A 25,306-nucleotide genomic window follows, 5' to 3' on the forward strand; every position below is an offset into this window, starting at 1 on the left:
ATCAGGATCAACACTTCATCACAAGAACTTCAGGCACAAAAGGATGAACCTCGCACATAAGGCAAAGCATGGCAGATAAATGCATCTACGATATAAGATGCCAGGACGATTCACCTATAACATGGCAGAAAAATTAATCTTTTAGTATGCGGTCAGACTTGACATTATCTTTGGACTCCACATACCTTAGCAATAAGGACCCTTTCACACATCAGTTTTTTGCCATCAGTCGCAATCTGTCGGCTCGACGGATCAGTCACAGATTGCAAAAAAAACTGATGCAACGGATCCGTTTTTTCGACGGATCTGACTAGGGGGGCTGGCTAAAGGATCCTAAAAAAATCGGAGCAAGCTCAGTTAAAAAAAACGGAATCCATTGCCGGATTCCGTCGTTTGACGGATCCGGCGCCTATAGGCTTCCATCTAACAAACGACGGACAGTGACGGATAAGTGGCTGTCCGTTTTTTCGACGGAGACAAAAAACGTTACTTTGTCTGTCGTCTCCGGCTGCCGGATCCACAATTTTCGATGGATCCGGCGAATGATAGATGAAACGTGAGGCCATCCGTCGCAATCCATCGCTAATACAAGTCTATGAGAAAAAAACAGATCCGGCGGCATCAGTCGCTGGATCTGTTCTTTTCAAAATTCGACGGATTGCGAATGAGAGCAAAAAAGTGAAGTGTGAAAGGGGCCTGAGACATTACAGAGAATATACAGCTGCTAGTCTATGGCCTGAACTAGCAAGGCCATGGGGAAAAGCAGAAACTGGAACGGGAGATGCCACCAGGAGCCACGACAACTCACCTGAACGTGGCACAGAAACTAGGCAAAATTTTGTTTTAGTTAATTTTGTGAGCAATTTGAAAAGCTGTCTGGATATCTTGCAAAAATGTTATTACATGTAATAAGAGCTAGATTGGTGATGACGGGTTGTTGATCCAGGGCATCTTCTGATTGCTAGATTTGGCACAGACAAGTAATTTATGTCTCTTAATGTCTCAAGAGGGTTGCTTTGCCTGCCTCTGGAGCAACGCTACAGAATAATGGGATTAACTAGATAAATTTGCAGCCTTATTAGGTATGTAAATCACTGGAGAAAGCTTGTGAAGAGGATTACTCTACAAAGGATGATGGATGATTTCAGCTCTGAACCCTTCAGAGTTTTAAAAGTCGCTATCTATAATGCGTGCTCAGAATACAAGATACTTATCTAAATTTGCCTCAAGTATTTGCTGATAACGTGCTACATTCATCTTTTCTTCAACTTTGACCAAGTTTCCTGTGCCTTTGTAGCTCACACATCCCCAAAACATCAGCGATCCACCTCCGTGCTTTATAGTAGGAATAGTGTTCCTTTCATCATAGGCCTTGTTGACCTCTTTCCAAATGTAACGTTTATGGTTGTGGCCAAAAAGTTAAATTTTGGTCTCATCACTCCAAATTACCTTGTTTCAGAAGTTTTGAGGCTTGTCTCTGTGCTGTTTTGCTTATTGTAGCCGAGATACTTTGTGGCATTTGCGCTCATCAGCCCGGAAGCTGCGCATGGGATGTACTTGGACGTTTCAACATGACGATTCAAAACACAAGGCCAAGTCAACCTGTCATTGGCTACAGCAGAACAAAGTGAAGGTTCTGGAGTGGCCATCTCAGTCTTCTGACCTCAATATCATTGAGCCACTCTGGGGAGTGGGGAGATCTCAAGAGCGCAGTTCATGCTAGACAACCCAGGAATTTACAGGAACTGGAGTTTTTTGCCAAGAAGAGTGGACAGCTTTACCATTTGAGAAAATAAAGAACCTCATCCGCAACTACCACAAAAGACTTCAAGCTGTCATTGATGTTAGAGGGGGCAATACAGGGTATTAAGAAATGGGGTATGTAAACTTTTGATCAGGGTCATTTGGATGTTTTGGGTTGCCATTATGATTTAAAAAGAGAAAACACAGAAGTTTGACAATAAATGTCTTCACCCATGAGTGGAGAAAAAGTTTTGGTGTTATCATTCATATTCTCTGAAAAAAGGCCAAGAAAGCAAAAATTCTGCCGGGGTATGTAAATTGTTTAGCACAACTGTAGAAACATAGCAAGGCATGAGAACCCGGGTTCTCCAGCTTCAGGAGTAATCCAGGGGACAGGGATAGACAAGGGCGCTCCTAGTTCTAGGAACGTGGTTAGCATCTAAAGTCAAAACACCTTTGTGATATCATAACTCTTCAGACTCTTGGGGTCACAAAAAGAACAGTATGACCCAGAAGTGACTTTTACAATTTAAGTCTAGGAGCATCAGAAAGAGCATCTATAGAGTGAGATGGATAGTCTGAAGAGCGGTGACATTACTCAGAAGAGGAGCGGAATGGCGCTGCATATAAAAGAAGATAGTGGTAGGTGAGTATATTAACGCACACACACTACTATACATACACATATACAGATTTTAAAAAAAAGTTCATGAAAGGGCTTCTTTAAAACAATGTATTTGCAAAGATACTCAACTTTTAATATTTGCTAGAAAGTATTGATCTGTTTCAAAAGAAAGTGGGATAGATTCCCATGAAAGCCTCCTATGAAGTTAGATTTACAGTATCTGGCTGAGCACAGCACTTTATCTTTTATGTCACGCTTTTTTTTTGTGTCCCTTAGGATTTTCCATGATGTGATGCCCTTTACTTTTATGTCATGGCTGTCTTTCCTAAGGAGTGTGATTTGCCGTGTGGCCGTCATCATTCTTCAACTAACGCTCCTACTAAGGGACGTCCAATCTTCCACTACTGCCTTATATGATAACTTTCTTGCTATTTGTGTAAGAGGTTCTTATAAAACATTCTGAGACATGGTGGAGTTCTGCTTTACATCCTTCCTGCTGCTTCCTGCTACTGTACAGATAAGTCTTTGGAAACAATCCAAATGACAAAAAAAAGAACATAATAAAAGTGGATGAATCAGCTCTGCTGCTTTCTTAAAATAATGAACGGATACAAAAACAAATGTTGCCAAAAGAAATTCTAAAGGAAACAGATATCAAAATCTACTTGTCAAAGAGAACACATAAGAAAAGCTACTTCCAAATTTAGCCTCTGGCCCAATGACACCAATATTAATGAAGAAATGCTATAATATAAAGTAACAGAATGGATCGTTCAATGACCATACAAGCTGGCTGAGTGCTATCCGTCATTTTTGATGGATTGGACTCGTTCCCATGTTATTCAATTAAGCTGTGCACATGTCCAATTTTTTTCCCACAGACCGAGTGGTTTGAGGAAAAAAATCACAGCATGTACAATTTGCCTCTAATCAGATCACATTCAGCCATTGAAGTCATTGGGTCTGTGGAAAACATCAGACCGCACTTGGAGGACATGCAAGTACGAAGCAATTTTCACGGCCAAAGTAAAAAGAGAAGATGGAGAAACTTTTTTAACTCTTCACATCCCAGAAAATTATATCCCACTCTGATCAAACTCTTATCGAAGTTTGATCAGAGTGTAATTAGCACAATGGGGACGATTTTCTTGACTGAGAGAAAAACAGTTGTGTGGCCGTAGCCTTGACTCCTGCATTGAGCAGAGGGTTGGACATGATGACTCTGGAGGTCTCTTCCAACTCTGAGATTCTAGGATTCTAACAGGTCTTTAGACTCCAAAGTAACATCATCTCAGTAAAGTACAGGTAATGATGATTACCTCCATACTTTATATTATATGTCTGTATCTTCATTATCATGTAATCGATAAGCTAATTCTTATGCAAATGAGCTTGCAAGTGCTGGGGCTCGACCTGCTCTTTCTCTGGAGTCCCTCTTTTTTTCTCCTTCTAGCACTGGCCTCCAGCCAGTGATTGACAGGTCACTCTTCTCCATGATCTGCTCCCACAACCTACATCTCCCATTGCACTGTCATTCTCGGAAGGCTGTGCATGCGCATTAACGTCCTAATAACATTGTAAGAGCTGTGCTATCCATCTACAGAGGTGCTACCCCTGGAAATGAGTGCGCCTGCACAAGATATCGAGTGGGAGAGCAGGTCACAGAGAAGAGTAACTTGACAATCACTGACAAAAGGCCGCTGCAGGGTGGAAGGAGAGAGCCATAGAGCTGGCAGTGCAGGCCAAGCCCTTCCACTTGCCAGCCCATTTGCATAAGAATTTGCCAAAGGATTAGAAGTTAACGGAGACAGGGACTTACAATATAAATATATGGAGATAATCATCATTACAAGTACGTTACCCCTTGGAACCCGGTCAGACAACTCATATCCAGACAAACCAGAGTTCTCACTTTGCACTGACGAGGGGCAGTACCCCAAAGCACAGTGTCAGCAAATTGAGATTCTGGTTTGGCTTTTATCCTAAGTCATGTGACAAGGCTCGGGTCGATATTGACTTTTAGGATTGCTACTTCCAATAGGTGGTACTAGAGTTCTAGCCCTTCTTCCTTTCTGAAGAGACAATTTGCATAGGTACTTTACTGTGAGGACTTTACTTTGGGGTCTAAACTCCTGCTGACAGGCTCCCTTTATAATGTGGAAAGAGGATCAGGAGATTCCCATATGTATAAGATAGTTATCCAATCTTATGGGATAGACTGACTTTTATCTAACCAGTATGGCCAGCGTTATAACTAATATTATGACCGTGTACCAAAGACCAGCTCACCACTAGTATAGTAAAGACTTTCAGGTTGCTCAGACATCTGCCTGAGTCTACAGCTTTTCTATCCTAAATATACAAAAAGTCCATATAAAACTGTTTGAACATACATTCATGATATTTTTGCAGTGTAAATGGACCTGAGTGTTATCTTCCCTTTTATCAAAGTGGTTCATGCCGGATAATAAATCTGGTTCATTTCAATCATGTCTATGTTTGCACTCGTTGACTTACTTTGCGTCAAAAATTTCAGATAAAACTTTGACATTGTTTTTAATAGTTAATAAAAGTGACTCCAATGTATGTACACATAGGAGTGTAAGTCCCTGAGGATGGGGTCACGTGTGATTGCACTCTATGTGGAATATGTCGGAAATAGATAAAAACAGGAAATAGATACTTAAATGAATAAGTACAGCCCAGCTCCATGTATCTGGGGACAGAAGTCATGCTCACACTATTTAGTGCAGCAACCTAATATCTTAGTTTCTTAGCCTGCACTTACATCCTATAAGGCACATTTTTATCGGACTACGATGTTTAGACTTTTTGGCCTTTAGTATCCTGTTTGCCTATGTCAGCGGTCCCAACCTTTCTTACCGTAAGAGCCTCATCCAGCTCTGGGTAGCGACATCCAGTTCTCCCACTCTCTCCCAGTAGTTGCACCCAGAGCCCCCCATTGCTGGGATAGTGATAGCCAAAGCTTCACCCTGAAAGCACACAGACCTTGTGCCGCCCTGCCTTATAAATAGCATACCTACATCCAGGTGTTCCAACCTTACTCCCATTCAGTATTTTTTCATCAAGCACTCTCGCTACATTATTGCGTCCAGCTTTAACCCCTCAGTGACAGACAATTTTGACTTTAATGACCAAGCCAATTTTTACAATTCTGACCACTGTCACTTTATGTGGTTATAGCTCTGGAACACTTCAACGGATCCCACTGATTCTGAGGTTGTTTTTTGTGACATATTGTACTTCATGTTAGTGTCAAAATTTCTTTGACATGACTTGCGTTTATTTATGAAAAAAATGGAAATTTGGCAAAAATTTAGAAAATTTAGCAATTTTCAAACTTTTAATTTTTGTACCCTTAAATCAGTGAGTTATGCCACACAAAATAATTCATAAATAACATTCCCAACATGTCTACTTTACATTAGCACAATTTTGGAAACATAATTTTTTTTTTGTTAGGACGTTATAAGGGTTAAAATTTGACCAGCGATTTCTCATTTTTCCAATAAAAATTTACAAAAAGGGTATCAGGAGAAAATGGACCACAAAATTTGTTGTGCTATTTCTCCGGAGTATGCCGATACCCCGTGTCTTCAAGGAAGATGATGCGGAGGGTTAGGGGACGGAGCAGGAGGGTCTGGGGATGCCAGAGGTACAGGGGGGAGGCTCGGGGGACCCCAATTCTCTCTCCTCTGGTATGCTACTTCATATCAGAGAAGATAGAAATGAATGGAAAATCTGACTTTTTTTTTATTACCATTATTCGGTGAATAACAGCAATGACGTGACTGAGGACGTTAAAAACCGACCCGAATTATGTTCTCCGATGAGGGACCCCGGAGATTTTCCGACGCTGTGAGGGCCCTATACAATTATTTCTCAGCGCCTTTAAAAAGCGCCGATGAGGAATTAGGCCCCTTAACTGCTGTCGTTAAAAGGCGTATCGGCCGTCGTTCAGGCCATGCGAATGTACGTGGACGCCTCCGCATGCGTCGTTTTGACGCTACGCCGAACGCAACATGTTGCATTTTGTTGCGGTCGGCGCAGCGTCAAAAATATGCATGCGGAGGCGTCCGTATGCATTCGCATGGCCTGCCTACCCAATGTTAAAGTAGGTACACAGGACGCATGCCGATGTAGGCGGAGCTGAATGTAAGAGGTGTGGCAGTGGGCGGGGCTTAATGGAGGAACTACGCAGCCCTCCGCAGCTCTGCCCAACTCACAGCCCTTTTACAATCAATGGTAACAAGTCAATCATCATACAGGTACCGTACATTTTTTAGGAAGGTTAACAAATTAGAATGTGGACACTGAATAACACATCCAGCTGTACCCTGGCAGTCTGAAGTTCATTCTCCTGGCTTTATCCTCAATAATGTTGTAATTAAATATAAAGGGCATGTCGCACAAGAAAAATTCTCATTTCTAAACTATGAAAAACATTAACCTTTAAAATAGAAATATTCCAAAATGCACCTGTGTCTAGATAACGCTGTTACATACTTGGCAAGGCGTCCCCTGTGTTCTCAAGCTTCCCTCTCAGTATATGCATCTTAGGAGTCCAGTGCCGATGAGAAGAAGCTGCTTTTAGTTTAATATTTTTTTACTGTCTGGTTACACCATAACAGGAATAGTGTACAAGAAAGTAAAACAACGATTTCACCAATCTTTTTTCGAGTTGATCTGGACTTATGATGTGATCGTAACTGCAGTGCGGAATAAAACTTTTTTTTTTTATATTGCATTTCTATTGCAGAAGTATTACGAATCAAATACTTGGCACCTAATGAGTTAACTTTAGTTAAGTCCATGCAGGTGTTATTAGATCGTTTTCACTGGGCGCGTGTACTTCTGCATCCTGTATGATGCTGGCCAATCATAAGCAGGTAGCAACATAGACATGCAGAAGGACCTGTGACAATGTCAACAAGGTCTGATCAGGTCCTGCCAGCTGGAGTGCACAGTCTAAATAAGCATGGAACATATATCACACAGCACAGAAGTGTGGAAATATTGGAAATATTAACTGGAGCTATTAGCTCCATACTTCTTTGCTGTGAAATATATCTTCAGTGCTTATTTAGGCTGCTCACTGTGGCTGGCAGAACCTGTGGACCATGTGACCCTGATGACATCATTACAGGTTCTTCTGCACTTCTATGATGATGCCGGTCTATGATTGGTCAGCATCATACAGAGAGAAGAAGCACACGCCCCCAATGAGAGCTCCGATAACTTGAGTTAAGTCCAAATGGATGTTAACTCATTAGGTGCCAAATATTTGATTGCGAATATCTTCACAACTAAGAGGCAAAAACCCCAAAAACGTTTTATTCCGCTCTGCAGGCACTATTACATCGTGTGTCCACTTCAACATTAACAATTTGGTCCTCTTTTAGTTGTCGTTCTAAAAAGAATCACAAGAACACAAGGTGGTACTATACCAATTATGTAACAGTAGCATATAAATACAATGACATTGTTTAAAAGTGTACAATAAACAAAAAACATTTGTGTGATGAAACGGACATATAAATTTAAATCACAGAACTGGGTAAAAAGAAAATAATAATAATAATACTGATAAATTATTAAATAATTGCTTACTGGAAATGTCTCTGAAATCCCCACTGTTAATTAAAGAAGCCAAGTTTACACAAATAACCAGAATGAAGTCTTTGTGCGACGTTGAGTTTGGCATGTTGTCTGTCTTGTTTTGCTACCTTTATATCCTTCTTGGCTTCTAATCCATAAATCTAAAGCAAATGACTTTTTGTTACGTAACTGTTTGCCTGATGCACTTTCTTTGCCAAATACAGACACCAAATTTCCAGGGGAAAATTATCAGCAGTGGGCAATTCCCTGTTAAAAGAAAAATCAGAAGACTGTTCCCTAAGCTTTAGACATTCTCTTTCCACATGCCCTTGGTTCTGTGTGCTTAATCTTTATATCCTTGGTTTAACATATAAACCTGGAATAAATGATGCCCACAATGGGGAATATTAGGACTTTCATCTATGGCAGAGTTTAAATCTGCAATACTGTGCTCCACCTCTGGGGGCACTACCATATATGCGCATTACAAGCCTAATTCCACAAAAGTTGGGAAGCCGCGTGAAAAGCTAAAGAATACAACAATGTAATGATTTGGAAATCTCTTATTGCCATATTCCATTCACAACAGAATATGGAACACAGATCAGAAGTGGAAAGTTAGACATTTTTCCATTTCATTTGAAGAAATAAACTCATTTACAAATTAATGGCAAAAACACATCTCAGAAAAGTTGGGCCTGAGCCATGTCTACCATTGTGTAGCATTACGGCTTTTTTTTTTACAACAGTCTGTAAGTGTCTGGGAAATAAAGAGACCGATTGCTGGAGTTTGAGAAAGGACTGTTGTCCCATTCCTGTCTGATGTCGGTTTCTTGCTGTTTTTGTTTCATCATGATGTTTCTATTGGTGAAAGTTCTGGACTGCAGGCGGCTAATTCATCACCCGATCTCTTCTCCTGTGGAGCCATGCTGTAGTGATGGATGCAGTATTGTCTTGCTGAAATATACACGGTTTTCCCGGCACTAGATGTTGTCTGGATGGGATCACGTTATTCTAAAACCTCCAGATAATGCGGAGCATTGATAGAGCCTTTCCAGATGTGTAATGTGCCCATGCCACGGGCACTAATGCATCCCATGCCACTGGAGATGCAGACTTCTGACCTGTGTGCTGATAACAAGCTGGATGGTCCCTTTCTTTTGAGTCTGCAGTACACGGAGTTTGTGATTTCCACAAAGAATTTTACAGTTTGATTCATCTGACTACAGAACAATTTTCCATTTTGTCTCAGTCCATTTTAAAAGAGCTTTGGCCCAGAGAGAACGGAAGCGTTTCCGGATTATGTGGATATACCACTTCTTCTTTACATGATAGAGCTTTAACATGCATTTGTGGATTGCATGGTGAATTGTGTGCACAGACAATGATTTCTAGAAGTTTTCTCGAACCCAGGAAAATTTCACCATCGATGTCTTAGGACCGGTAGATCATGAGCATTCAATATTGAGCACAACCTTGTGCACATAGATATATGAGAATCTCTGTATCTTTTGATAATATGTACTTTAGATGAGGAGATAGTCAAACTCTTTTCACTTGTATGTAGAGGAACATTTTACTGACATTTTTCCACATTTGTAGATGCAGTTATTCACAGATTGGTGAACCTCTGACCATCTTTGCTTTTTAGAGACTCTGCCTCTCTAACATGCTCTTTTTATACAGTCATGTGACTTAACTGCAAGTTGACCCTCCAGCTCTTTTTCATTACTACCACTCACTTTTCCAACCTTTTGGAAACCTTAACCTGACTTTTTTTTATACATGAAATGAGCTGCTCACATCAGTTTCTTAAAGGGAATCTGTCACCTACTTTTTTGTATATAAGCTTCAGCCACCGCTATCAGGGGCTTATCTACAGCATTCTGTAATGCTGTAGATAAGCCCCCGATGTATCCTGAAAGAAAAACAAGTTAGATTATACTCACCTTGGGGGACGGTCCGGTCCGATGGGCGTTGCAGTCCGGCGCCTCCCATCTTCATGCGATGACGTCCTCTTTCTTGCTTCCTGTTGCGGCTCCTGCGCAGGCGTACTTTATCTGTCCTGTTGAGGGCAGAGCAAAGTACTGCAGTGCGCAGGAGGCGGGAAAGGTCAGAGAGGCCCAGCACCTGCACACTGCAGTACTTTGCGCTGCCCTCAACAGAACAGACAAAGTACACCTGCGCCGGAGCCGCGACAGGAAGCAAGGAAGAGGACGTCATTACATGAAGATGGGAGGCACCGGACCCGGACCTGCGAAGCCCATCGGATCAGACCGCACCGGACCACTCCCCACAGGTGAGTATAATATAACCTGTTTTTCTTATCTTTCAGGATACATCGGGGGCTTATCTGCAGCATTACAGAGTGCTGTAGATAAGCCCCTGATGGCGGTGGCCGCAGTTTATATATGAAAAAGTAGGTGACAGATTCCCTTTAACAAATTACTGTTTTCAAATGAAATGGAAAAAAAGTCGTCTGATCTGTGTTGTCTTGTGAATAAAATATGGTTATAGGAGATTTCTAAATCATTGAATTCTTGTTTTCTTTAAATTAAATTTTTCACAATGTCCCAATCTTTTTGGAAATGGGGTTGTATATAAATAACAGCCCAATGATTTAATGACAACCTGTCTCCTCCAGAAACACTATTTACATGAAATTATAGTGGTAATCTGCAGATAAATATAATTTAAATCCTGTTTATCAGGCTTACTAAAGCAGCAGCTACAAGGAGAAAATGAAGTTTTATTCTCCCTGCAGCCGCTCGCTTCCAATCATCGGGGCGGTGCAGGGAGCTGTAACCATCACACAGTGAGCCCTGTTATCACTGACCCTGCAGCTGGATTCTCATGCTTTTCTGCAGGGTGTGTGCAGAGCACCTGTTCTTTATAACATTTTTTAGGACCATAACATAATAGCTGATAGAAGGAACTTTTCCTGCATTTCATTACAATATAAATCTGTCTTCCAGACCTCCAGAGTTTGCCATCCCGTTCTACCCAGATAGTTTCCCTTTAAAAAGAGATAATTACCATTCTGGGCACAGGATGTATTACAAGTGTCTCTGAACTTGATACGAGCAGGCAACACATGCAGAGCTCAACATAAGCACCCCCTGTGCACAGCGCTGTCCTTAGATGATCTGATGAACTTAGCGGCAGTGCTCAAAGCATTTCTCTGCATTTCCCTAATATTGAAGCTGAGAAACCTTCAAGCAAAATGCTTGAGAACTGAAACGCTGCAAATAATCCTGCAGGAAGTGATTAGATAAAATCTGGTTTTATTCAAGGAAATAGGCCTAAGCTGCAATACCAGACATGGCCTATGGGTAACAGTGGTGGTGATTCTGGAAAAAAGGACTGAAGACGTTGTGACTATCTCCATTTCAAAGGAATCTATAGATGAAGAGCCCAGCAAAAAGCTGCCCAGACTTGTAAAATAAGAGGTCAGTGGTAGGTGGCACGTATCAAAGTAACAACCACATGAATTGCCATGGAAAAGGTTTCCCAGCCCGACATTGCCCAGAGAATCTCATTATCTCTACCTATGTGTCTTCTTCTCATAGCGACTTCTCGTGCCATATGTTCCCCACGAACTGTGTATCCTGACATCCACCTATCATATCACCCAGCACCACACAATTACATTCGCCTACTCCATAGAACTCACCTAACTGAGGACACTTCCACATCACTGTAAAAATCTGTGTTTTGATGAAGGCCCATGTCTTGGGGCCGAAATGTCACTGAATTGCTGCTTGGATTGCCTAATAAAAATACCGCTGTATGTTTCATATTTTACCCATCTATCATAGCTAGCAGTAATATTTTCACATTAGGGATACAGTACCCATACTGTTGGATCAGACATGATGGACTCACTTCTCAGGCCCATCAGTCTTGGGCACCCATAATCCTTTCGCCAGTTTACCAGTTCTCCTTCTTTGGACACTTTTGGTAGTTACTAACCCCTGCATATCAGGAACATCCCAAAAGACTTGTCATTATGGATTTGATCTGACCCAGTTCTCCAGACATTAAACTATGGTCAGAGTGTCTCAGATCTTTACGCAACACTATTTTTTCAGCTTCCAACACCTCAATTTCAAGAACTCACTGTTCACTTGCTGCCTAAGGGTACCGTCACACATTGAAATTTTCATCGCTGCGACGGCACGATTCGTGACGTCGCAGCGTCGTATAATCATCGCTCCAGCGTCGTAGACTGCGGTCACACGTTGCAATCACGGCGCTGGAGCGATGCCGAAGTCCCCGGGTAACCAGGGTAAACATCGGGTAACTAAGCGCAGGGCCGCGCTTAGTAACCCGATGTTTACCCTGGTTACCAGCGTAAATGTAAAAAAACAAACCGTACATGCTCACCCGTCGGTGTCCTTCAGGTCCTTTGCCGTCTGCTTCCTGCTCTGAGTGCAGCCGTACAGTGAGAGCAGAGCGCAGCACCGCTGTGATCTGCTCTCACTTTCCGGCCGGCACTCAGAGCAGGAAGCAGACGGCAAGGGACCTGAAGGACACCGACGGGTGAGCATGTACGGTTTGTTTTTTTACGTTTACGCTTGTAACCAGGGTAAACATCGGGTTACTAAGCGCGGCCCTGCGCTTAGTTACCCGATGTTTACCCTGGTTACAAGCGAAGACATCGCTGGATCGCTGTCACACACAACGATCCAGCGATGTCAGCGGGTGATCAAGCGACGAAAGAAAGTTCCAAACGATGTGCTACGACGTACGATTCTCAGCAGGGTGTCTGATCGCAGTAGCGTGTCAGACACAGCGATATCGTAACGATATCGCTAGAACGTCACGAATCGTACCGTCGTAGCGATGGAAATTTCAATGTGTGACAGTACCCTAAGATATCCTGCCCCTTCACAGTGCCATTTGTAACCAGATAATAAATGTTATCCACTTTACCTGTCAGTGGTGACAATATTAGGGCAGATTGAGATTGATTACATATCATGGTACATAGGCACTTTTTACTCAAAGGGGTTTTCCCAAATACAAAAGTAAATTTTAATCAACAGATCTTGGAATAATTACTAGTTCCACAATTAGATGTGATTAAATAAAATGTTCCTGTGCTGAGATAATCTTATACATGTGTCCCTGCTGTGTGCTGTGTAATGGCCGTGTCTGACCGTGCAGGAACATGGTCTAATCATACCACAGCTCCTGGAAAGGGGAGGAAGCAAAAGAGTATACAGACATGACAGCATGTGATCACAGCTGATTCTTTCTGTGAGGTAAAACATTGTTTAGAAACAGGAAGGAAAATGTTTTACCTCACAGGAAGAATCAGCTGTGATCCCATTCTGTAATGTCTGTATTGTCAGGACTCTGAACATTTTTTACCTTTTGTGCATTACTGCCCTTTTCCAAGATGGCATCTTTGGTCTCATGTGCACTGTGTCTCCTGCTATAAAACTCCACCCCAGCCTTCAGTCTGTGCTAGAGTATTCTGCCTTGCATCCAGCTCCTGACCTCTGATTACTCCCTGGCTATACACCTGCTCCTGTGAACCTGTGTGGTGATCCTGCTACTCTGCTCTGAGTTCTTGCTGCATACACCAGTTTCCAGTAATCCTCCTTCATCTGCTGCTCGTGTTTTCTTCCATCTGCATTTGCTGGTCATGTAAGCTGTTGCTGCTTTGCAATAACCTGAGACTATTAACCAGGCCTCCCTGGTTGAGCTAAGATATGATTTGAACTGCCCAATAAGCATATCTATCTGTGCCTGGACTAAGACAAGGATTTATTCGTGTCAAGCATCCTCAAGAATAACTGTGCTTCATAGACTTTCTGCTTGATTGCATTTTCCTCTGAAGTTTCCTATAGACTGCTAAACGGCGTTTATTATTTGCACCAAGTGTTGTGGACTTGAGTTTCTCTCTGCACCTGTTTGAATCACCGTGTGATAATATAGACTTTACCACTTATAAAACTGTGTCCTGTAGTTGTCTTGTTCCACGCAAAGAGTCTCCTGAGTTATCCCCTATAATTATTACATGTATACTCTTTTGCTTCCTCCTCTGCCCAGGAGCTGTGGTATGAACAGACCATGTTCCTGTACGGTCAGACACAGCCATTACACAGTGCACAGCAGGGGCACATTTATAAGATTATCTCAGCACAGGGACATTTTAGTTAAACACATCCAATTGTGGAACTTATTATTATTCCAAGATCTATTGATTAAAATGAACTTTTGTCTGTGAGAAAACACCTTTAAATTATTATATTGATTACACGATCATAAATATTTATATCCGAAATACTTCCAATCAATGCCAGATACCCCCATCATGCAATACCGGAAAAATCACTAAATCCCCTTCTATACATGATGGCATCTTGTACAACTTGTTTACCTTTCTGGAAGGGCACGTCATTGTCATCTACATTCTTAGCTTCTTACCTGTGAACTCTGGGGATGTCTGTACCTAGAATGTACGTACCAGCAGACACGTCGATGTCATCTTCCTATGCTGAAAATGACATCAGTCCTACAGTCAGAATGAAAATGCTGCAGACACAAAAGAATTCCCCAGTTGGAAGTAACTTTGCATAATGGATGTGGTTTTTTGGTTGTTACAGATAATATAGGGGTAATTTGTACTGGAAACGTGATTAAAATCTGTGGTCAGATAAACAGAGAGCAAAATCTTTTTGAGTTATGAACGTTTTCCTAAATTAGATATAAAAGTTACAAAAGGATTATAATCTGATGACAAGGGGGAATAGTAACTGTGTCCCATTTATTATTTATCACATATTTATTATAACTTATTGGGGTCCTGGCTTTATGGGTCAACACATAGGAACACAGGGGTCTCCCCCTTTGGAGGATTCAACCCATTTGTATTCTTTGAATGGCCGCTATGTAGCACTAAAGAAGCCATGGCAGGAGGAATACCTCCTCACTTCCAGCTTTCACTAGCTCTCTGCAGAGGGTGAAAGTAGCGGACAGGGGGAATTAGATGATCAGCCAAGTTTTGACAAGGGTTGTCCAGCGCTTTTTTTTTTTTTAAATCTGAACCCATTGTGGGCCAAAAAATGATTGGCTGCAGCAGTCACAGCCCTCTGCGAAGAAATAGGAAACGATTTACTGGGGCAGTGTTTTGGAAGAGCAGTTGGAAAAAAGTAGATACGGTAAATATATAAAATATATAATATAATAATAGAAAAGTATATAATTTTCATATAGTTTTAAACAATCTTGCATCCAGTTGTAAAAAAAATGTGGAAAATAACTTGGGGCACTACATATAAAATCACCAGATTTCACAGTATGAACTGCACACATTATCAGATAGATCGTTTGGGCTTGAGGAGGCTTCTGTACTTCCTTTGAAAATCCGCTTAGAAACTACTGTATAATGCTTTCCATAAGTTTTCCTGCTTGATATTGAAATGAGAATTTTATGGGTACAGCTTTAGTACCAAGATTATGAAGCCAATTTCAGTTGGATTTACAAAGTAAGTACACTAGCCTCATCAGGTATGAGAGAACTATTTAGCGATGTGGGCCTTTTTGCATTGTGAAATCTGAAGAAAATATATTTTAGTAATAAAATCCACTTCCACTTCCACTTAACTGGAAAATCAGCCCTAAGCCGCCTGCATTCAATTCACTTTGTCCCTCTTGTTTAACACTTTGAATCTACTTGCTCATTCTGCTTTGTGTAATCACTCAACCTATATTAGTATTTTAAAAACAAATACAAAAAAAACAGAAAACCAAAAAAATTCTTATCCACGAATTGTGCAATACTCAAGGGATTTATAAAAATATATTTTAGCCACGTAAAATTGAAGGAAACTGATACAGTAATCATTACCTCAAAAGGACCGCACTAAATGTTGCTACACGTGATAGTAAATGATAGTTCAATTGAGGTACAAACCAGAGAGCCTCATATAATCAAATGTATAGATGTAAGCAATGTAGGTGATGAAATACAGTCCATACCCCGAGGTACGGATGATGGCTCCTCTGACAAAGCTAGAAGCGAAACGTGCGTCAGGGTGGGTTTGTATAGGTAAGCCAGAATCAATACCACTGAGTATGTACTGTATTACAATATGTTGGCCTCTTTCTGTTTTTCATTACTTCTTTGTCTGCATTGATTATTTTGGGCAATCTGGTTTTTCCCTCTTGTGAGCATCTGTCTTCACTGCTGTGATAGAAATTGAGCGATCATTTCATATCCTGTATATTAATAATTAGTGATTCATTTCCATACCCATTTACCACCCATATAGTCACAGTTAGTTAGCTGTTAGTGGTCGTAACCATGGATACCCAAGCTACTGCAATGCCCTGCACATGGGGTAAGCGACATAGTGAATCAGAAGAACTATACTAGATTTCTAATTGGAGGTATTTGCTAATATTATTATTATTATCACACCCAGTGTCGGACTGGAGAGACAAGGGCACACCAGTAATCAATTCCAGGGCTCCATTTTTCAGCACACAAATTTATTTAACAATGAACTGGGCAGATTGGGAAATTAATAAGATGCCGCCTCTGTCTACATGTAGTGAATCAAGTGTATAGTGCCAATGACTGCTCATGTAGGAGGGTGGTGGCCGGCCGGTGGATACTCCTGTTCTCCTTTGGGCCAGTCCGGCCCTGGTCACACCTACTACATATTGGGACAGGATCTTGGGCATGGAAATACCCCTGTAATGCAGTGCTGGGTGGGCACCGATTTTCCTTCTGGAGAAGTAATTGGTATAGGGAATCTTACACGAGACTTATCTCCACACTGAGGCCTGATCTATGGTGGACTCATCTATGGAGGGTTTCTACCACCGGCAGCGTTACTAAAAATTGATAGAGAATATGTGTGATAAATACCTAATCAATTACGGGCCACACAAATCTGTAAGAAGCTTTTCATATAGGAAGAAAGGGCGCATAGACTTCATTCACATACCTGCACTGTCGCCACTTTTCTGCTTTCTTCATATGGACAGGCACTGGAGAAAGAGCTGGATCACACCGTACCCCCATCATCCACACCAGGAACACACCCTACTGTTAGATGAATATTTACAGAATTTCCACATTTTCTGACCTGGCACAGCATAAATTGCAGGGTTTGTAGAAAAATGTAAAATTGGCAATGGTTTACACTATGCAAAATTCATTTAATAAGGGAGCGCTCCACCAGAGAGCCGGCTCCCCGGCCAAGCTCACAAGTCCGCATGTGGTTCTGCTTAGCACATCACAGCGGCAGGAGGAAAAGCTCAGGAGCCTCCAAGTGCAACTTGGAAAGTCTGAGGGAAAATTGTATCTGACCGAAATAGCAGGTGCTTGTAGAAAGGAATGGTGAAATGAGGATCCTTGTCCCCTAATAGTCCTTATATATGGGTTATAAAGTGGCGCATCTCCTCCACCACAATGACAACAGATGACACAACATAGCAGTAATCATGGCAGCAGATGTATTCTGTTCCTTCCGACACTACTAAAATGGCTGATAACAGAGACAATCAAATCCAACAGCATATCATCATCTGTGCATGATGGCACTTAGGGGCCTGCTAATACTCTCATCACTATTACACATCCTATTCTTTTTATGCTCAAATTCAGATTTTTCCAAAGCTAAAATCCATTAATCTAATAGCATAGGAAATGTTATCCCTTTATGATGAGTGGGAGTCTCATCTCTGGGCCCCCACAGATCCAGAGAACGATCCCCCACCGTGCACGGATCTGCTGAACAGCTACGTGGCCGAAGTGCCACTGACAAATGATAAAGCCCCTTAAGGCTTAGTTCAGACTTTGATTTTTTTTATTCTGTTTCCTAGATCTGATCTTACCTTTTTGTCCCATCAGTGCTTTATCTGTTTTTCTTTTATGCAACAAAAAAAAAATCCAAGTTTCTATTTCCCATCAATGTTCACACAGAATTTTTGGAAGTGTTTTTTGGTGCGAATTCTGGGCCAAACTTGACATTAAAAAATGCTTTGAATCTGCTTGCAATCAGATTCCCATTCATTTGAATGAGAAAATGTTTTTAGTACTTGTTAGAAAGTAACATAATGTCAATTCTTTAGCGCATTTTGCATGAGTAAATCGTAGCAAACTACACATTTATGCTTTTTTGGGGCGAGAGTTTTGCAGTAGAAATGTGCAAAACACAATCTGTTCCTGCACCTTATCATCAAAGGCGCAATGAAAACTAAGCTGAAGAAAAACATATAAAAAAAACCCTTTCAAAACAGTAAAAAGAAAGTGTGTTATGTTATGTGTCATGCCTTAATATCTTTTTTTTAGGTGTGGATTTTTCAGCAAGAAAATCATCCTCATCATAAAACTTAGTGTGAACATACCCTAGAAAATAGAAAGCCATCGGATGAAAGAAAACAAATGGCATCCGTGTGCTCTCCGTTTTTTCACAAATCCGCTGACCTGCTCTGGCGAGTTTAATCCATAACGTGGATCAATAACGGTTATGTCTCAGTCTGCAAAAAAGCATGGACGTGTGTAGCGCCCCATAGATTATAATGGAGGCACGTTCTATCCACGAAAAACACTGGTGGGAGACATAGAAAACACATGGATGCCTAATGTGGCCCAATTCTCCGCTTCGGTGGTCGGGGTCCCAGAGGTAAAACCCCCCAATCATAAACTGACAGCAAGTCAAAGTGATATCCCATCCTTTTTGTATTGAGATGGGGAAGGTCCAAGTGATTTGAGACCCCGGCTGCTATGTGGATGCTGTCCCACAGCTTTGTGCTGAATCATTTAAAGGGATATTTGAGTCTTCATAAATTATCACATGGATTTTTAGATCGGAGTGTGTCCATGCCAATCGCCAGGACAAGGCTTCTCCCCTGGCCACAAGAAAGGGGCACGGAGCAGTTGAATGGGGCGGCTGCAGCTCTGTGCAGAGATGAGCAGCCGGTCCTGGCTGCAGTCTGGTGGCCAGGGGAAACCGAAAACTTGTGACTGTGCTCCCCCAGCACTGGGACCCCACTACCATTAAACAACTAGAACTAGAGATTAGTGAATATGTTCGGAAAATGATCGCCGAATCCGAACGTGCCATATTTGTGCCAATTTTACGTTTGATGATCGTTTCTGAAAATATTCGCTCATCTGCACTCCCATTGACTCCAGTGGTGTTTGGCTATGTTTGGTGAATATTGCAAATACGGCAATCATTATCCGAACCGAATGTTGAAATATTCGCTCATCTCTAATTAGAACCTTTCCAGTGGAGAAATGATCATCTTTGTTTTGTACCCCAGCTGAGAGTAAATGTCCACATTGCACTACAAGTCCTATGCATAGACATAGATGTAAGAGAGAACATCCAGGCTGCCTGCAGCCACCACTAGAGGGCGCTCACTGAATACTTTATTTTAACATTGAGCTCAATGATGCAATGCAGTGTTCTGCAGACAGCCTGAGAGTTATGGTTTACCTCTATGTCTATGCACTGGGGTTGGATGTAGAGCAGGAAATTAATAAGTACAGGATTTTCAATATTTTGAGTCACAACTATGATAATCAGAGGCAGTCATTCACTTTAAAGGGCCACTGTCACCCCCCTCCAGCCATTATAAACTAAAAGAGCCACCTTGTGCAGCAGTAATGCTGCAGTCTAACAAGGTGGCTCTTTTAGTTTTTGATTCCGCAGTCAGGCACCCTGCATCTGACCTATGACGGACAATGAAGACTGCGCCTGTCCCAGGCAGGCACGCACAGCGCAGGCGCCGGATTTAAGAAGAAACAGCGCGAAGGGGGCGGCGACCACATCCCCAGAAGAGAAGAGTGACGGCCGTTGGGAGATTCACAGAGGAGGCTTCAGACCTGCCTCCAGGTCTAAGGACAGGTATTTAGGGCAAATTTTAAAACGCTTTATTGAGGGAATAACGGAATCAAAAACTAAAAGAGCCACCTTGTTAGACTGCAGCATTACTGCTGCACAAGGTGGCTCTTTTAGTTTATAACGGCTGGAGGGAGTGACAGTGGCCCTTTAAGGATTGGGAGACTTGACCATCCTTTAACCACATTCATCTAATCTTAGTTTTTAATTTTTTCTCCATATTACTCAGATTTTTTGGGATGAGGGATCCATTTTGAAAAGGATCCAAATGAATAGCACTGACTTACAGACCACCAGTTCTGGTGACTTTAAATGGAATCGGTCAGCAGGCTCTGTTATTAAATCTGAGAGCAGCATGATGTAGAGGCAGAGAGCCTGATTCCAGCCTGATTCCTGGTGCAGGTTTGATAAAATCCCTGTTTTCTCTGCTGTAGATGTAGCAGTGGTGATTAGGCTGAGCTGTGCATAACTCCGCCCACACCTCTGATTGGCAGCTTCCTGTGTACACTGTGCATTGTCAGCAAGCTGACAATCAGTGGTGGGGTTACACCGATCAGCCTGACTGCTGTGCATGTGACGCCTAGTCCTGCAGTGATGATCTCCTGCTGATAAATCACTGATTGTATTGAAAGTACAGTGCAGCCTAATAAATGGCACATCTCTGGAATCAGGTTCTCTGACCCTACATTATTCTGCTCTCAGATTAAATAGCAAAAAACCTACTGACCGAGTCCTTTTAAGAGCCCTGCTCTTGCTGTCAAGACAGAGAAATGCTAGCAGAGCGCATTATCGCATCAGTGTGAAGATTTATTGCATCTTAAGCACATAATATTAATTTCTTTTTCAGCCTGTAGTAATATTTTCAGGAGCTTCTCGCCCCAAAAAAGCTATTGCAGCGATTCGATGTAGCAGAGCTGAATGAGTTAATTAACTCTTTGGAACAGAAGTGTGTCTCAAATTAGCAATCTGAGCTCATATAATAAATGTGCCCCGATTGCAGTCCCATGCAAACAAAAACAACACACGGATGTGTATTTCCTCCGCTTTCTTGGCTGGCGATATCCCGAGGTGAGTGGACCATCTCAGCACATGAGCCACTAGGAAAGAGGTAAGAACGGCGTCCTCGGTACCGTGAGCTGTCCCAAAATACACATTCAGCTTTCCTACATGTAACTTACCGTCCTCTACATCTGTCCATTGTATGACGCCTGTTCCAGAGGATATACTGTAACAATGCAGAACTACATCCTGACATACACACGTCCAGACAGGATTCATCACAGATGTAGCAGAGCTGAGCTTACCAGACACTGCGCTGAATGATCTGTGACCTTACATGGGGCTGCAGGTGTCTCACTCAGAGAGGTGTCATGGTGCATGACACAGCTCTGCTACATCTGCACGCAAACAATTCTCTCTTTTATTTCTTCACCACGGAAACTTAGAAAATCAAATCGATCCTGATGGACTCTTAGGTTTACACATAAATCCTCTGAAAACATCCGATCCTGGAAATCTAAAAACATAAAAGTCCTTTACCTTAAAGTAGCTCTGTCTGTCCTCCGGCGGACGCACTGCCATTGTCATCTGGGAAGCCTTGCGCTGGACGGCCTCTGTGTTTTCCCAGCTTCTCTGAGAGGAAGGACATGGTAATGGTTAGGGCAGTCTGTCGGAAATTCCTCTGCAAGCCACAGAATCAGTCACAACACACAGTCTGCCAAATGCCCGGCTATTCCCTGCACAGCCCAGCTCCGAGGAGAAGGAAAGGAGGTGGGGATGGGATGATCCCATCACTGAGAGCACTGGTCAGTCACTGTCCTATGTATTTCTCCATTACAGCCACGCTCCAGCCTCATCGCGTGGATGAAAGCAGATTCCAGTAAGGGAAATAAGTGGTTAATGCAAACTGAAGGATGGGCTTTCACAACCCTACTAAGGTGGAAAAGCCACGAGTGTCTCCGCCACATGGACCGGCTAACGACTGACAGCGCACCTTACTAAGGATGTACAAGCCAGCACTACTGTAACCGGTCAGTGGGGTCTGAAGGTGCAAAACCTTCTCCATGAGAGAATCGGAGAACACTGTGAGGAAAAGATGGAAAACTACATTTCTCCATCTTCCCTATTCTGTGAGTCTGTGGAAATCAGACTGCACTCAGATGTCATCCGAGTGCAGTCTGATGTTTTTACGGCACCCATAGACTTAAATGGGAGAGTGGCATCCGATTTCATAGTGAAATTGCAGCATGCCGAGATTTTTTTATTCGGGTAGTGAAAAAAATCGGTCATCAGCACTGCCCCAATGAATATCATTGGTCTGAGTGCTATACGATAGAAAAATAGGATAGCACTCGTCTGATGTATACAGCGCTGTGAGGGAGCCCTTAAAGAGAATCTGTCATCTATAGTTTCTATTTCTGCAAATACGTGAATTCTTTGTGAAACAACAAGTGCTACACTTCTGCACTGTGCTACACTTCTGCGCTGTGCTACACTTCTGCGCTGTGCTACACTTCTGCTCTGTGCTACACTTCTGCACTGTGCTACACTTCTGCACTGTGCTACACTTCTGCGCCGTGCTACACTTCTGCGCCGTGCTACACTTCTGTGCTGTGCTACACTTCTGCACTGCGATACACTTCTGCACTGCGATACACTTCTGCACTGCGATACACTTCTGCACTGCGATACACTTCTGCACCGTGCTACACTTCTGCACCGTGCTACACTTCTGCACTGCGCTACACTTCTGCACTGCGCTACACTTCTGCACTGTGCTACACTTCCGCACCGTGCTACACTTCCGCACTGTGCTACACTTCGGCGCTGTGCTACACTTCTGCACTGTGCTACACTTGTGCACTGTGCTACACTTCTGCACTGTGCCGCTCTTCCCTTATTCCTCATACAAATGTACACATTCACCAGGCGTTACCAGCGGGGGGGTGTCCCTCCAAGGACCAATCAGTGCTGATGGCTCTGACCTAGGGAATGTTAACACCCAGATAATAAATTATTCATAATTTTCCAGGAGAAATAACATAGGGACAGAACAATGCAGAGCTGTAAGAAAAGTATCTCTTTAAGGAAAAAAAAATCCCGAGAAGTATTTACTAAACGAAACATTTTAAGGCTATGTTCTCATGTCCAATATCATCTGGTAGAACAGACCCAGTAACAAAGTGTTGACTTATAAGTCATGCAAACACAACTTTTTTTGTCCAGTTAAAAAAAACAACTAATTTTAACTAAATCTGTTTTTTTTTTTTAACATTGAATTCTATGGAAAATGGATATAGTCACCTATTTTGTCCCTTTTGTAACTGATGAAATAAGGGAAAAAATACTGATCCTTTTCAAATAAAAGAAAAACGGATGGCTATTTAACGGATCGGATCCATTTTTCCATAGACTTCAATGTAAAAAAAAAAAAAAAGGATCCAGTTGAATTAAGTTTTCTTTAGCTGCATAACTTTTTTTGTCAATGGATTGCTGCGTTCTAACAGATGATTACTGGATATGTGATCAAGGCCTAAGGCTATGTGCACACGTTGCGGATTTGACGCTGCGGATTCGTAGCAGTTTTCCATCACGTTTACAGTACCATGTAAACCTATGGAAAACAAAATCCGCAGTGCAAATGCTGCAGAAAAAAACACGCGGAAACGCAGCGCTGTACTTTCCACAGCATGTCAATTCTTTGTGCGGATTCCGCAGCGGTTTACACCTGCTCCTCAATAGAAATCCGCAGGTGTAAAACCGCATTTGGAATCCGCACAAAAACCTCAGTAAATCTGCGGCAAATCCGCGGGTAATGCGCAGTGCGGTTTACCTGCGGATTTTGCAAAAACAGTGCGGAAAAATCCGCACACCAGTCTGCAACGTGTGCACATAGCCTAAGAGAGGTGACAGGTCTTCTTCACCCACTTCATGACAAGTAACATCGGGTGTGTTCTAAGGATTGTGCTCAGGAGCGGAGCCCACTGCACACAGGGTGGGTGCCAACTGTCTTAGGTGGCCTTCACATGTCCGTATTGGCAGTATGAGTGTCATCTGTTTTTTTCACGGATACCACATGTACCTATTATAATCTATGTGTGTCTGCATGGTGTGTGTCGGTGCAAACCACACGGAGACATAACCACTTTTTACCAGCAGCACGGATGACAAGGGCCTGTGAAAGTCCATGGGTCCATGTAAAACACACAGCACATGGATGTCCTCCCTGTGTCATCTGTGTGTGTTGTACATGATTAACATTGTAAAGTATAGGAGAAGCTTTGAAATTGATTTTTCTTAAGACATTCTGAGAAAAATTGAATAGCACATGGATGGCACACTGACCCAAAACACTGATGACACCGGAACCATTATCTTTTCCGGTACCGGTGTAATACAGATGTGTGAAGGGTACCTTACACAATTGGCACCAATCTCTAAATGCAGCGACTGGAGCTAGCTCAGATTGCGGTTTCTACACTGGCCAAGAAAGGGTTAATACATTGAACTATCTGCAGGCTGTGAAAATAGTGTGGGTATTTTTTAATAACTCCTAATTACACTGTATTTGGGAGTTGTTATTGAGTTGGATGCAGCACAGATGTCCGTCTTATGATTTGGGAAGGAAAGACGACACGTGCAAGCCGTGCAGCTGCCTAGGGACTCGATGGGATAGGGGAGGCCACCACGACTTTCAACTACCCTGCAATTCCTACTCTCTATTAGGCATCATTCAGCTGTCCGTTTTTCATGTACATGTCTTGGTTGTGTTTTTCTAAGTCAGAACTCTTATTATAATCTACAGGGCTGCTCCCATGTCGGTGCATTTCTGTGGATCGTGTGTCGCAAAAAAAAAATTACAGAATCACATCTCCGCTTTTTATCCAAGTCACAGAGCAGAATTACTCAGGTTCTGTGAAAAAGCGCTGGCAGCACGCTCTGCCGTCTGTGTTTTGTCTGCTTTTAGCATTGTGATGAGCAGAAGCTTTGCAAGAATTCTTTTCTTTTTTGGCATATGAGAAAATCACCGCCGAAACATGGATGGTAAAAACTGACACACTGACCAACAACTAATCCAGACTGCTGATGCACAGGATAAATATTAGGCTGACTTCATAGCGCCCGCTATTTGATGGATTAGTAGACAGATATAAAGAGGTGCCCCATAATTACTTCTTGCCCATCTCTAGATTTGGGCAGTCAGCAGTTCTCCTATTGCTGTAGGGAATATTGCACTTTGGATTAGAGAATCAGCCATTTCCTTCCAGCTGTTACAAGTGTATTGTAGGAAGGCAGGACTCAAAAATTGGCCTCTTTATTACCCTGAAGCACAGCGGTGCACAGAACCCTGCCCTGCGCACATTACTTAATGTAACACGCCTAGACCTCAGTTGTAGAAAACACCCCCTAATGTAAACTGTGGCCAAGGCTTTGTTTGACTCTGCAG

The 25,306-nt window shown here is 42.4% G+C and overlaps 1 protein-coding gene and 1 long non-coding RNA gene across 6 annotated transcripts in view; one reads left to right on the top strand and one right to left on the bottom strand.

Moving 5' to 3' along the window:
- Positions 1–2,961, top strand: part of LOC143804573 (uncharacterized) — a 71,393-nt gene extending 68,432 nt beyond the window's left edge. The window contains exon 3 of the long non-coding RNA XR_013221057.1: positions 2,645–2,961. This is a non-coding gene — a long non-coding RNA (uncharacterized LOC143804573). The remainder of the gene's footprint in view (positions 1–2,644) is intronic.
- The window catches only part of RIN2 (Ras and Rab interactor 2), a 199,257-nt gene that overhangs the window by 90,612 nt on the left and 83,339 nt on the right, over positions 1–25,306 (bottom strand). For 3 of the 5 annotated variants that reach the window (XM_077282804.1, XM_077282808.1, XM_077282805.1), the window contains exon 2: positions 21,400–21,492. The exons of 1 other annotated variant lie outside the window; for it this stretch is intronic. In XM_077282804.1, coding sequence (XP_077138919.1) covers positions 21,400–21,447 — 48 coding nt within the window. In that variant the 5' untranslated portion in view covers positions 21,448–21,492. Of the gene's footprint in view, positions 1–16,953; positions 16,975–21,399; positions 21,493–25,306 lie in introns of those variants that run through there. One more of the 5 variants, XM_077282806.1, reaches the window with a different exon arrangement.

This window comes from Ranitomeya variabilis, chromosome 2 (assembly GCF_051348905.1).
Source record: "Ranitomeya variabilis isolate aRanVar5 chromosome 2, aRanVar5.hap1, whole genome shotgun sequence".
Classification (NCBI taxonomy): domain Eukaryota; kingdom Metazoa; phylum Chordata; class Amphibia; order Anura; family Dendrobatidae; genus Ranitomeya; species Ranitomeya variabilis.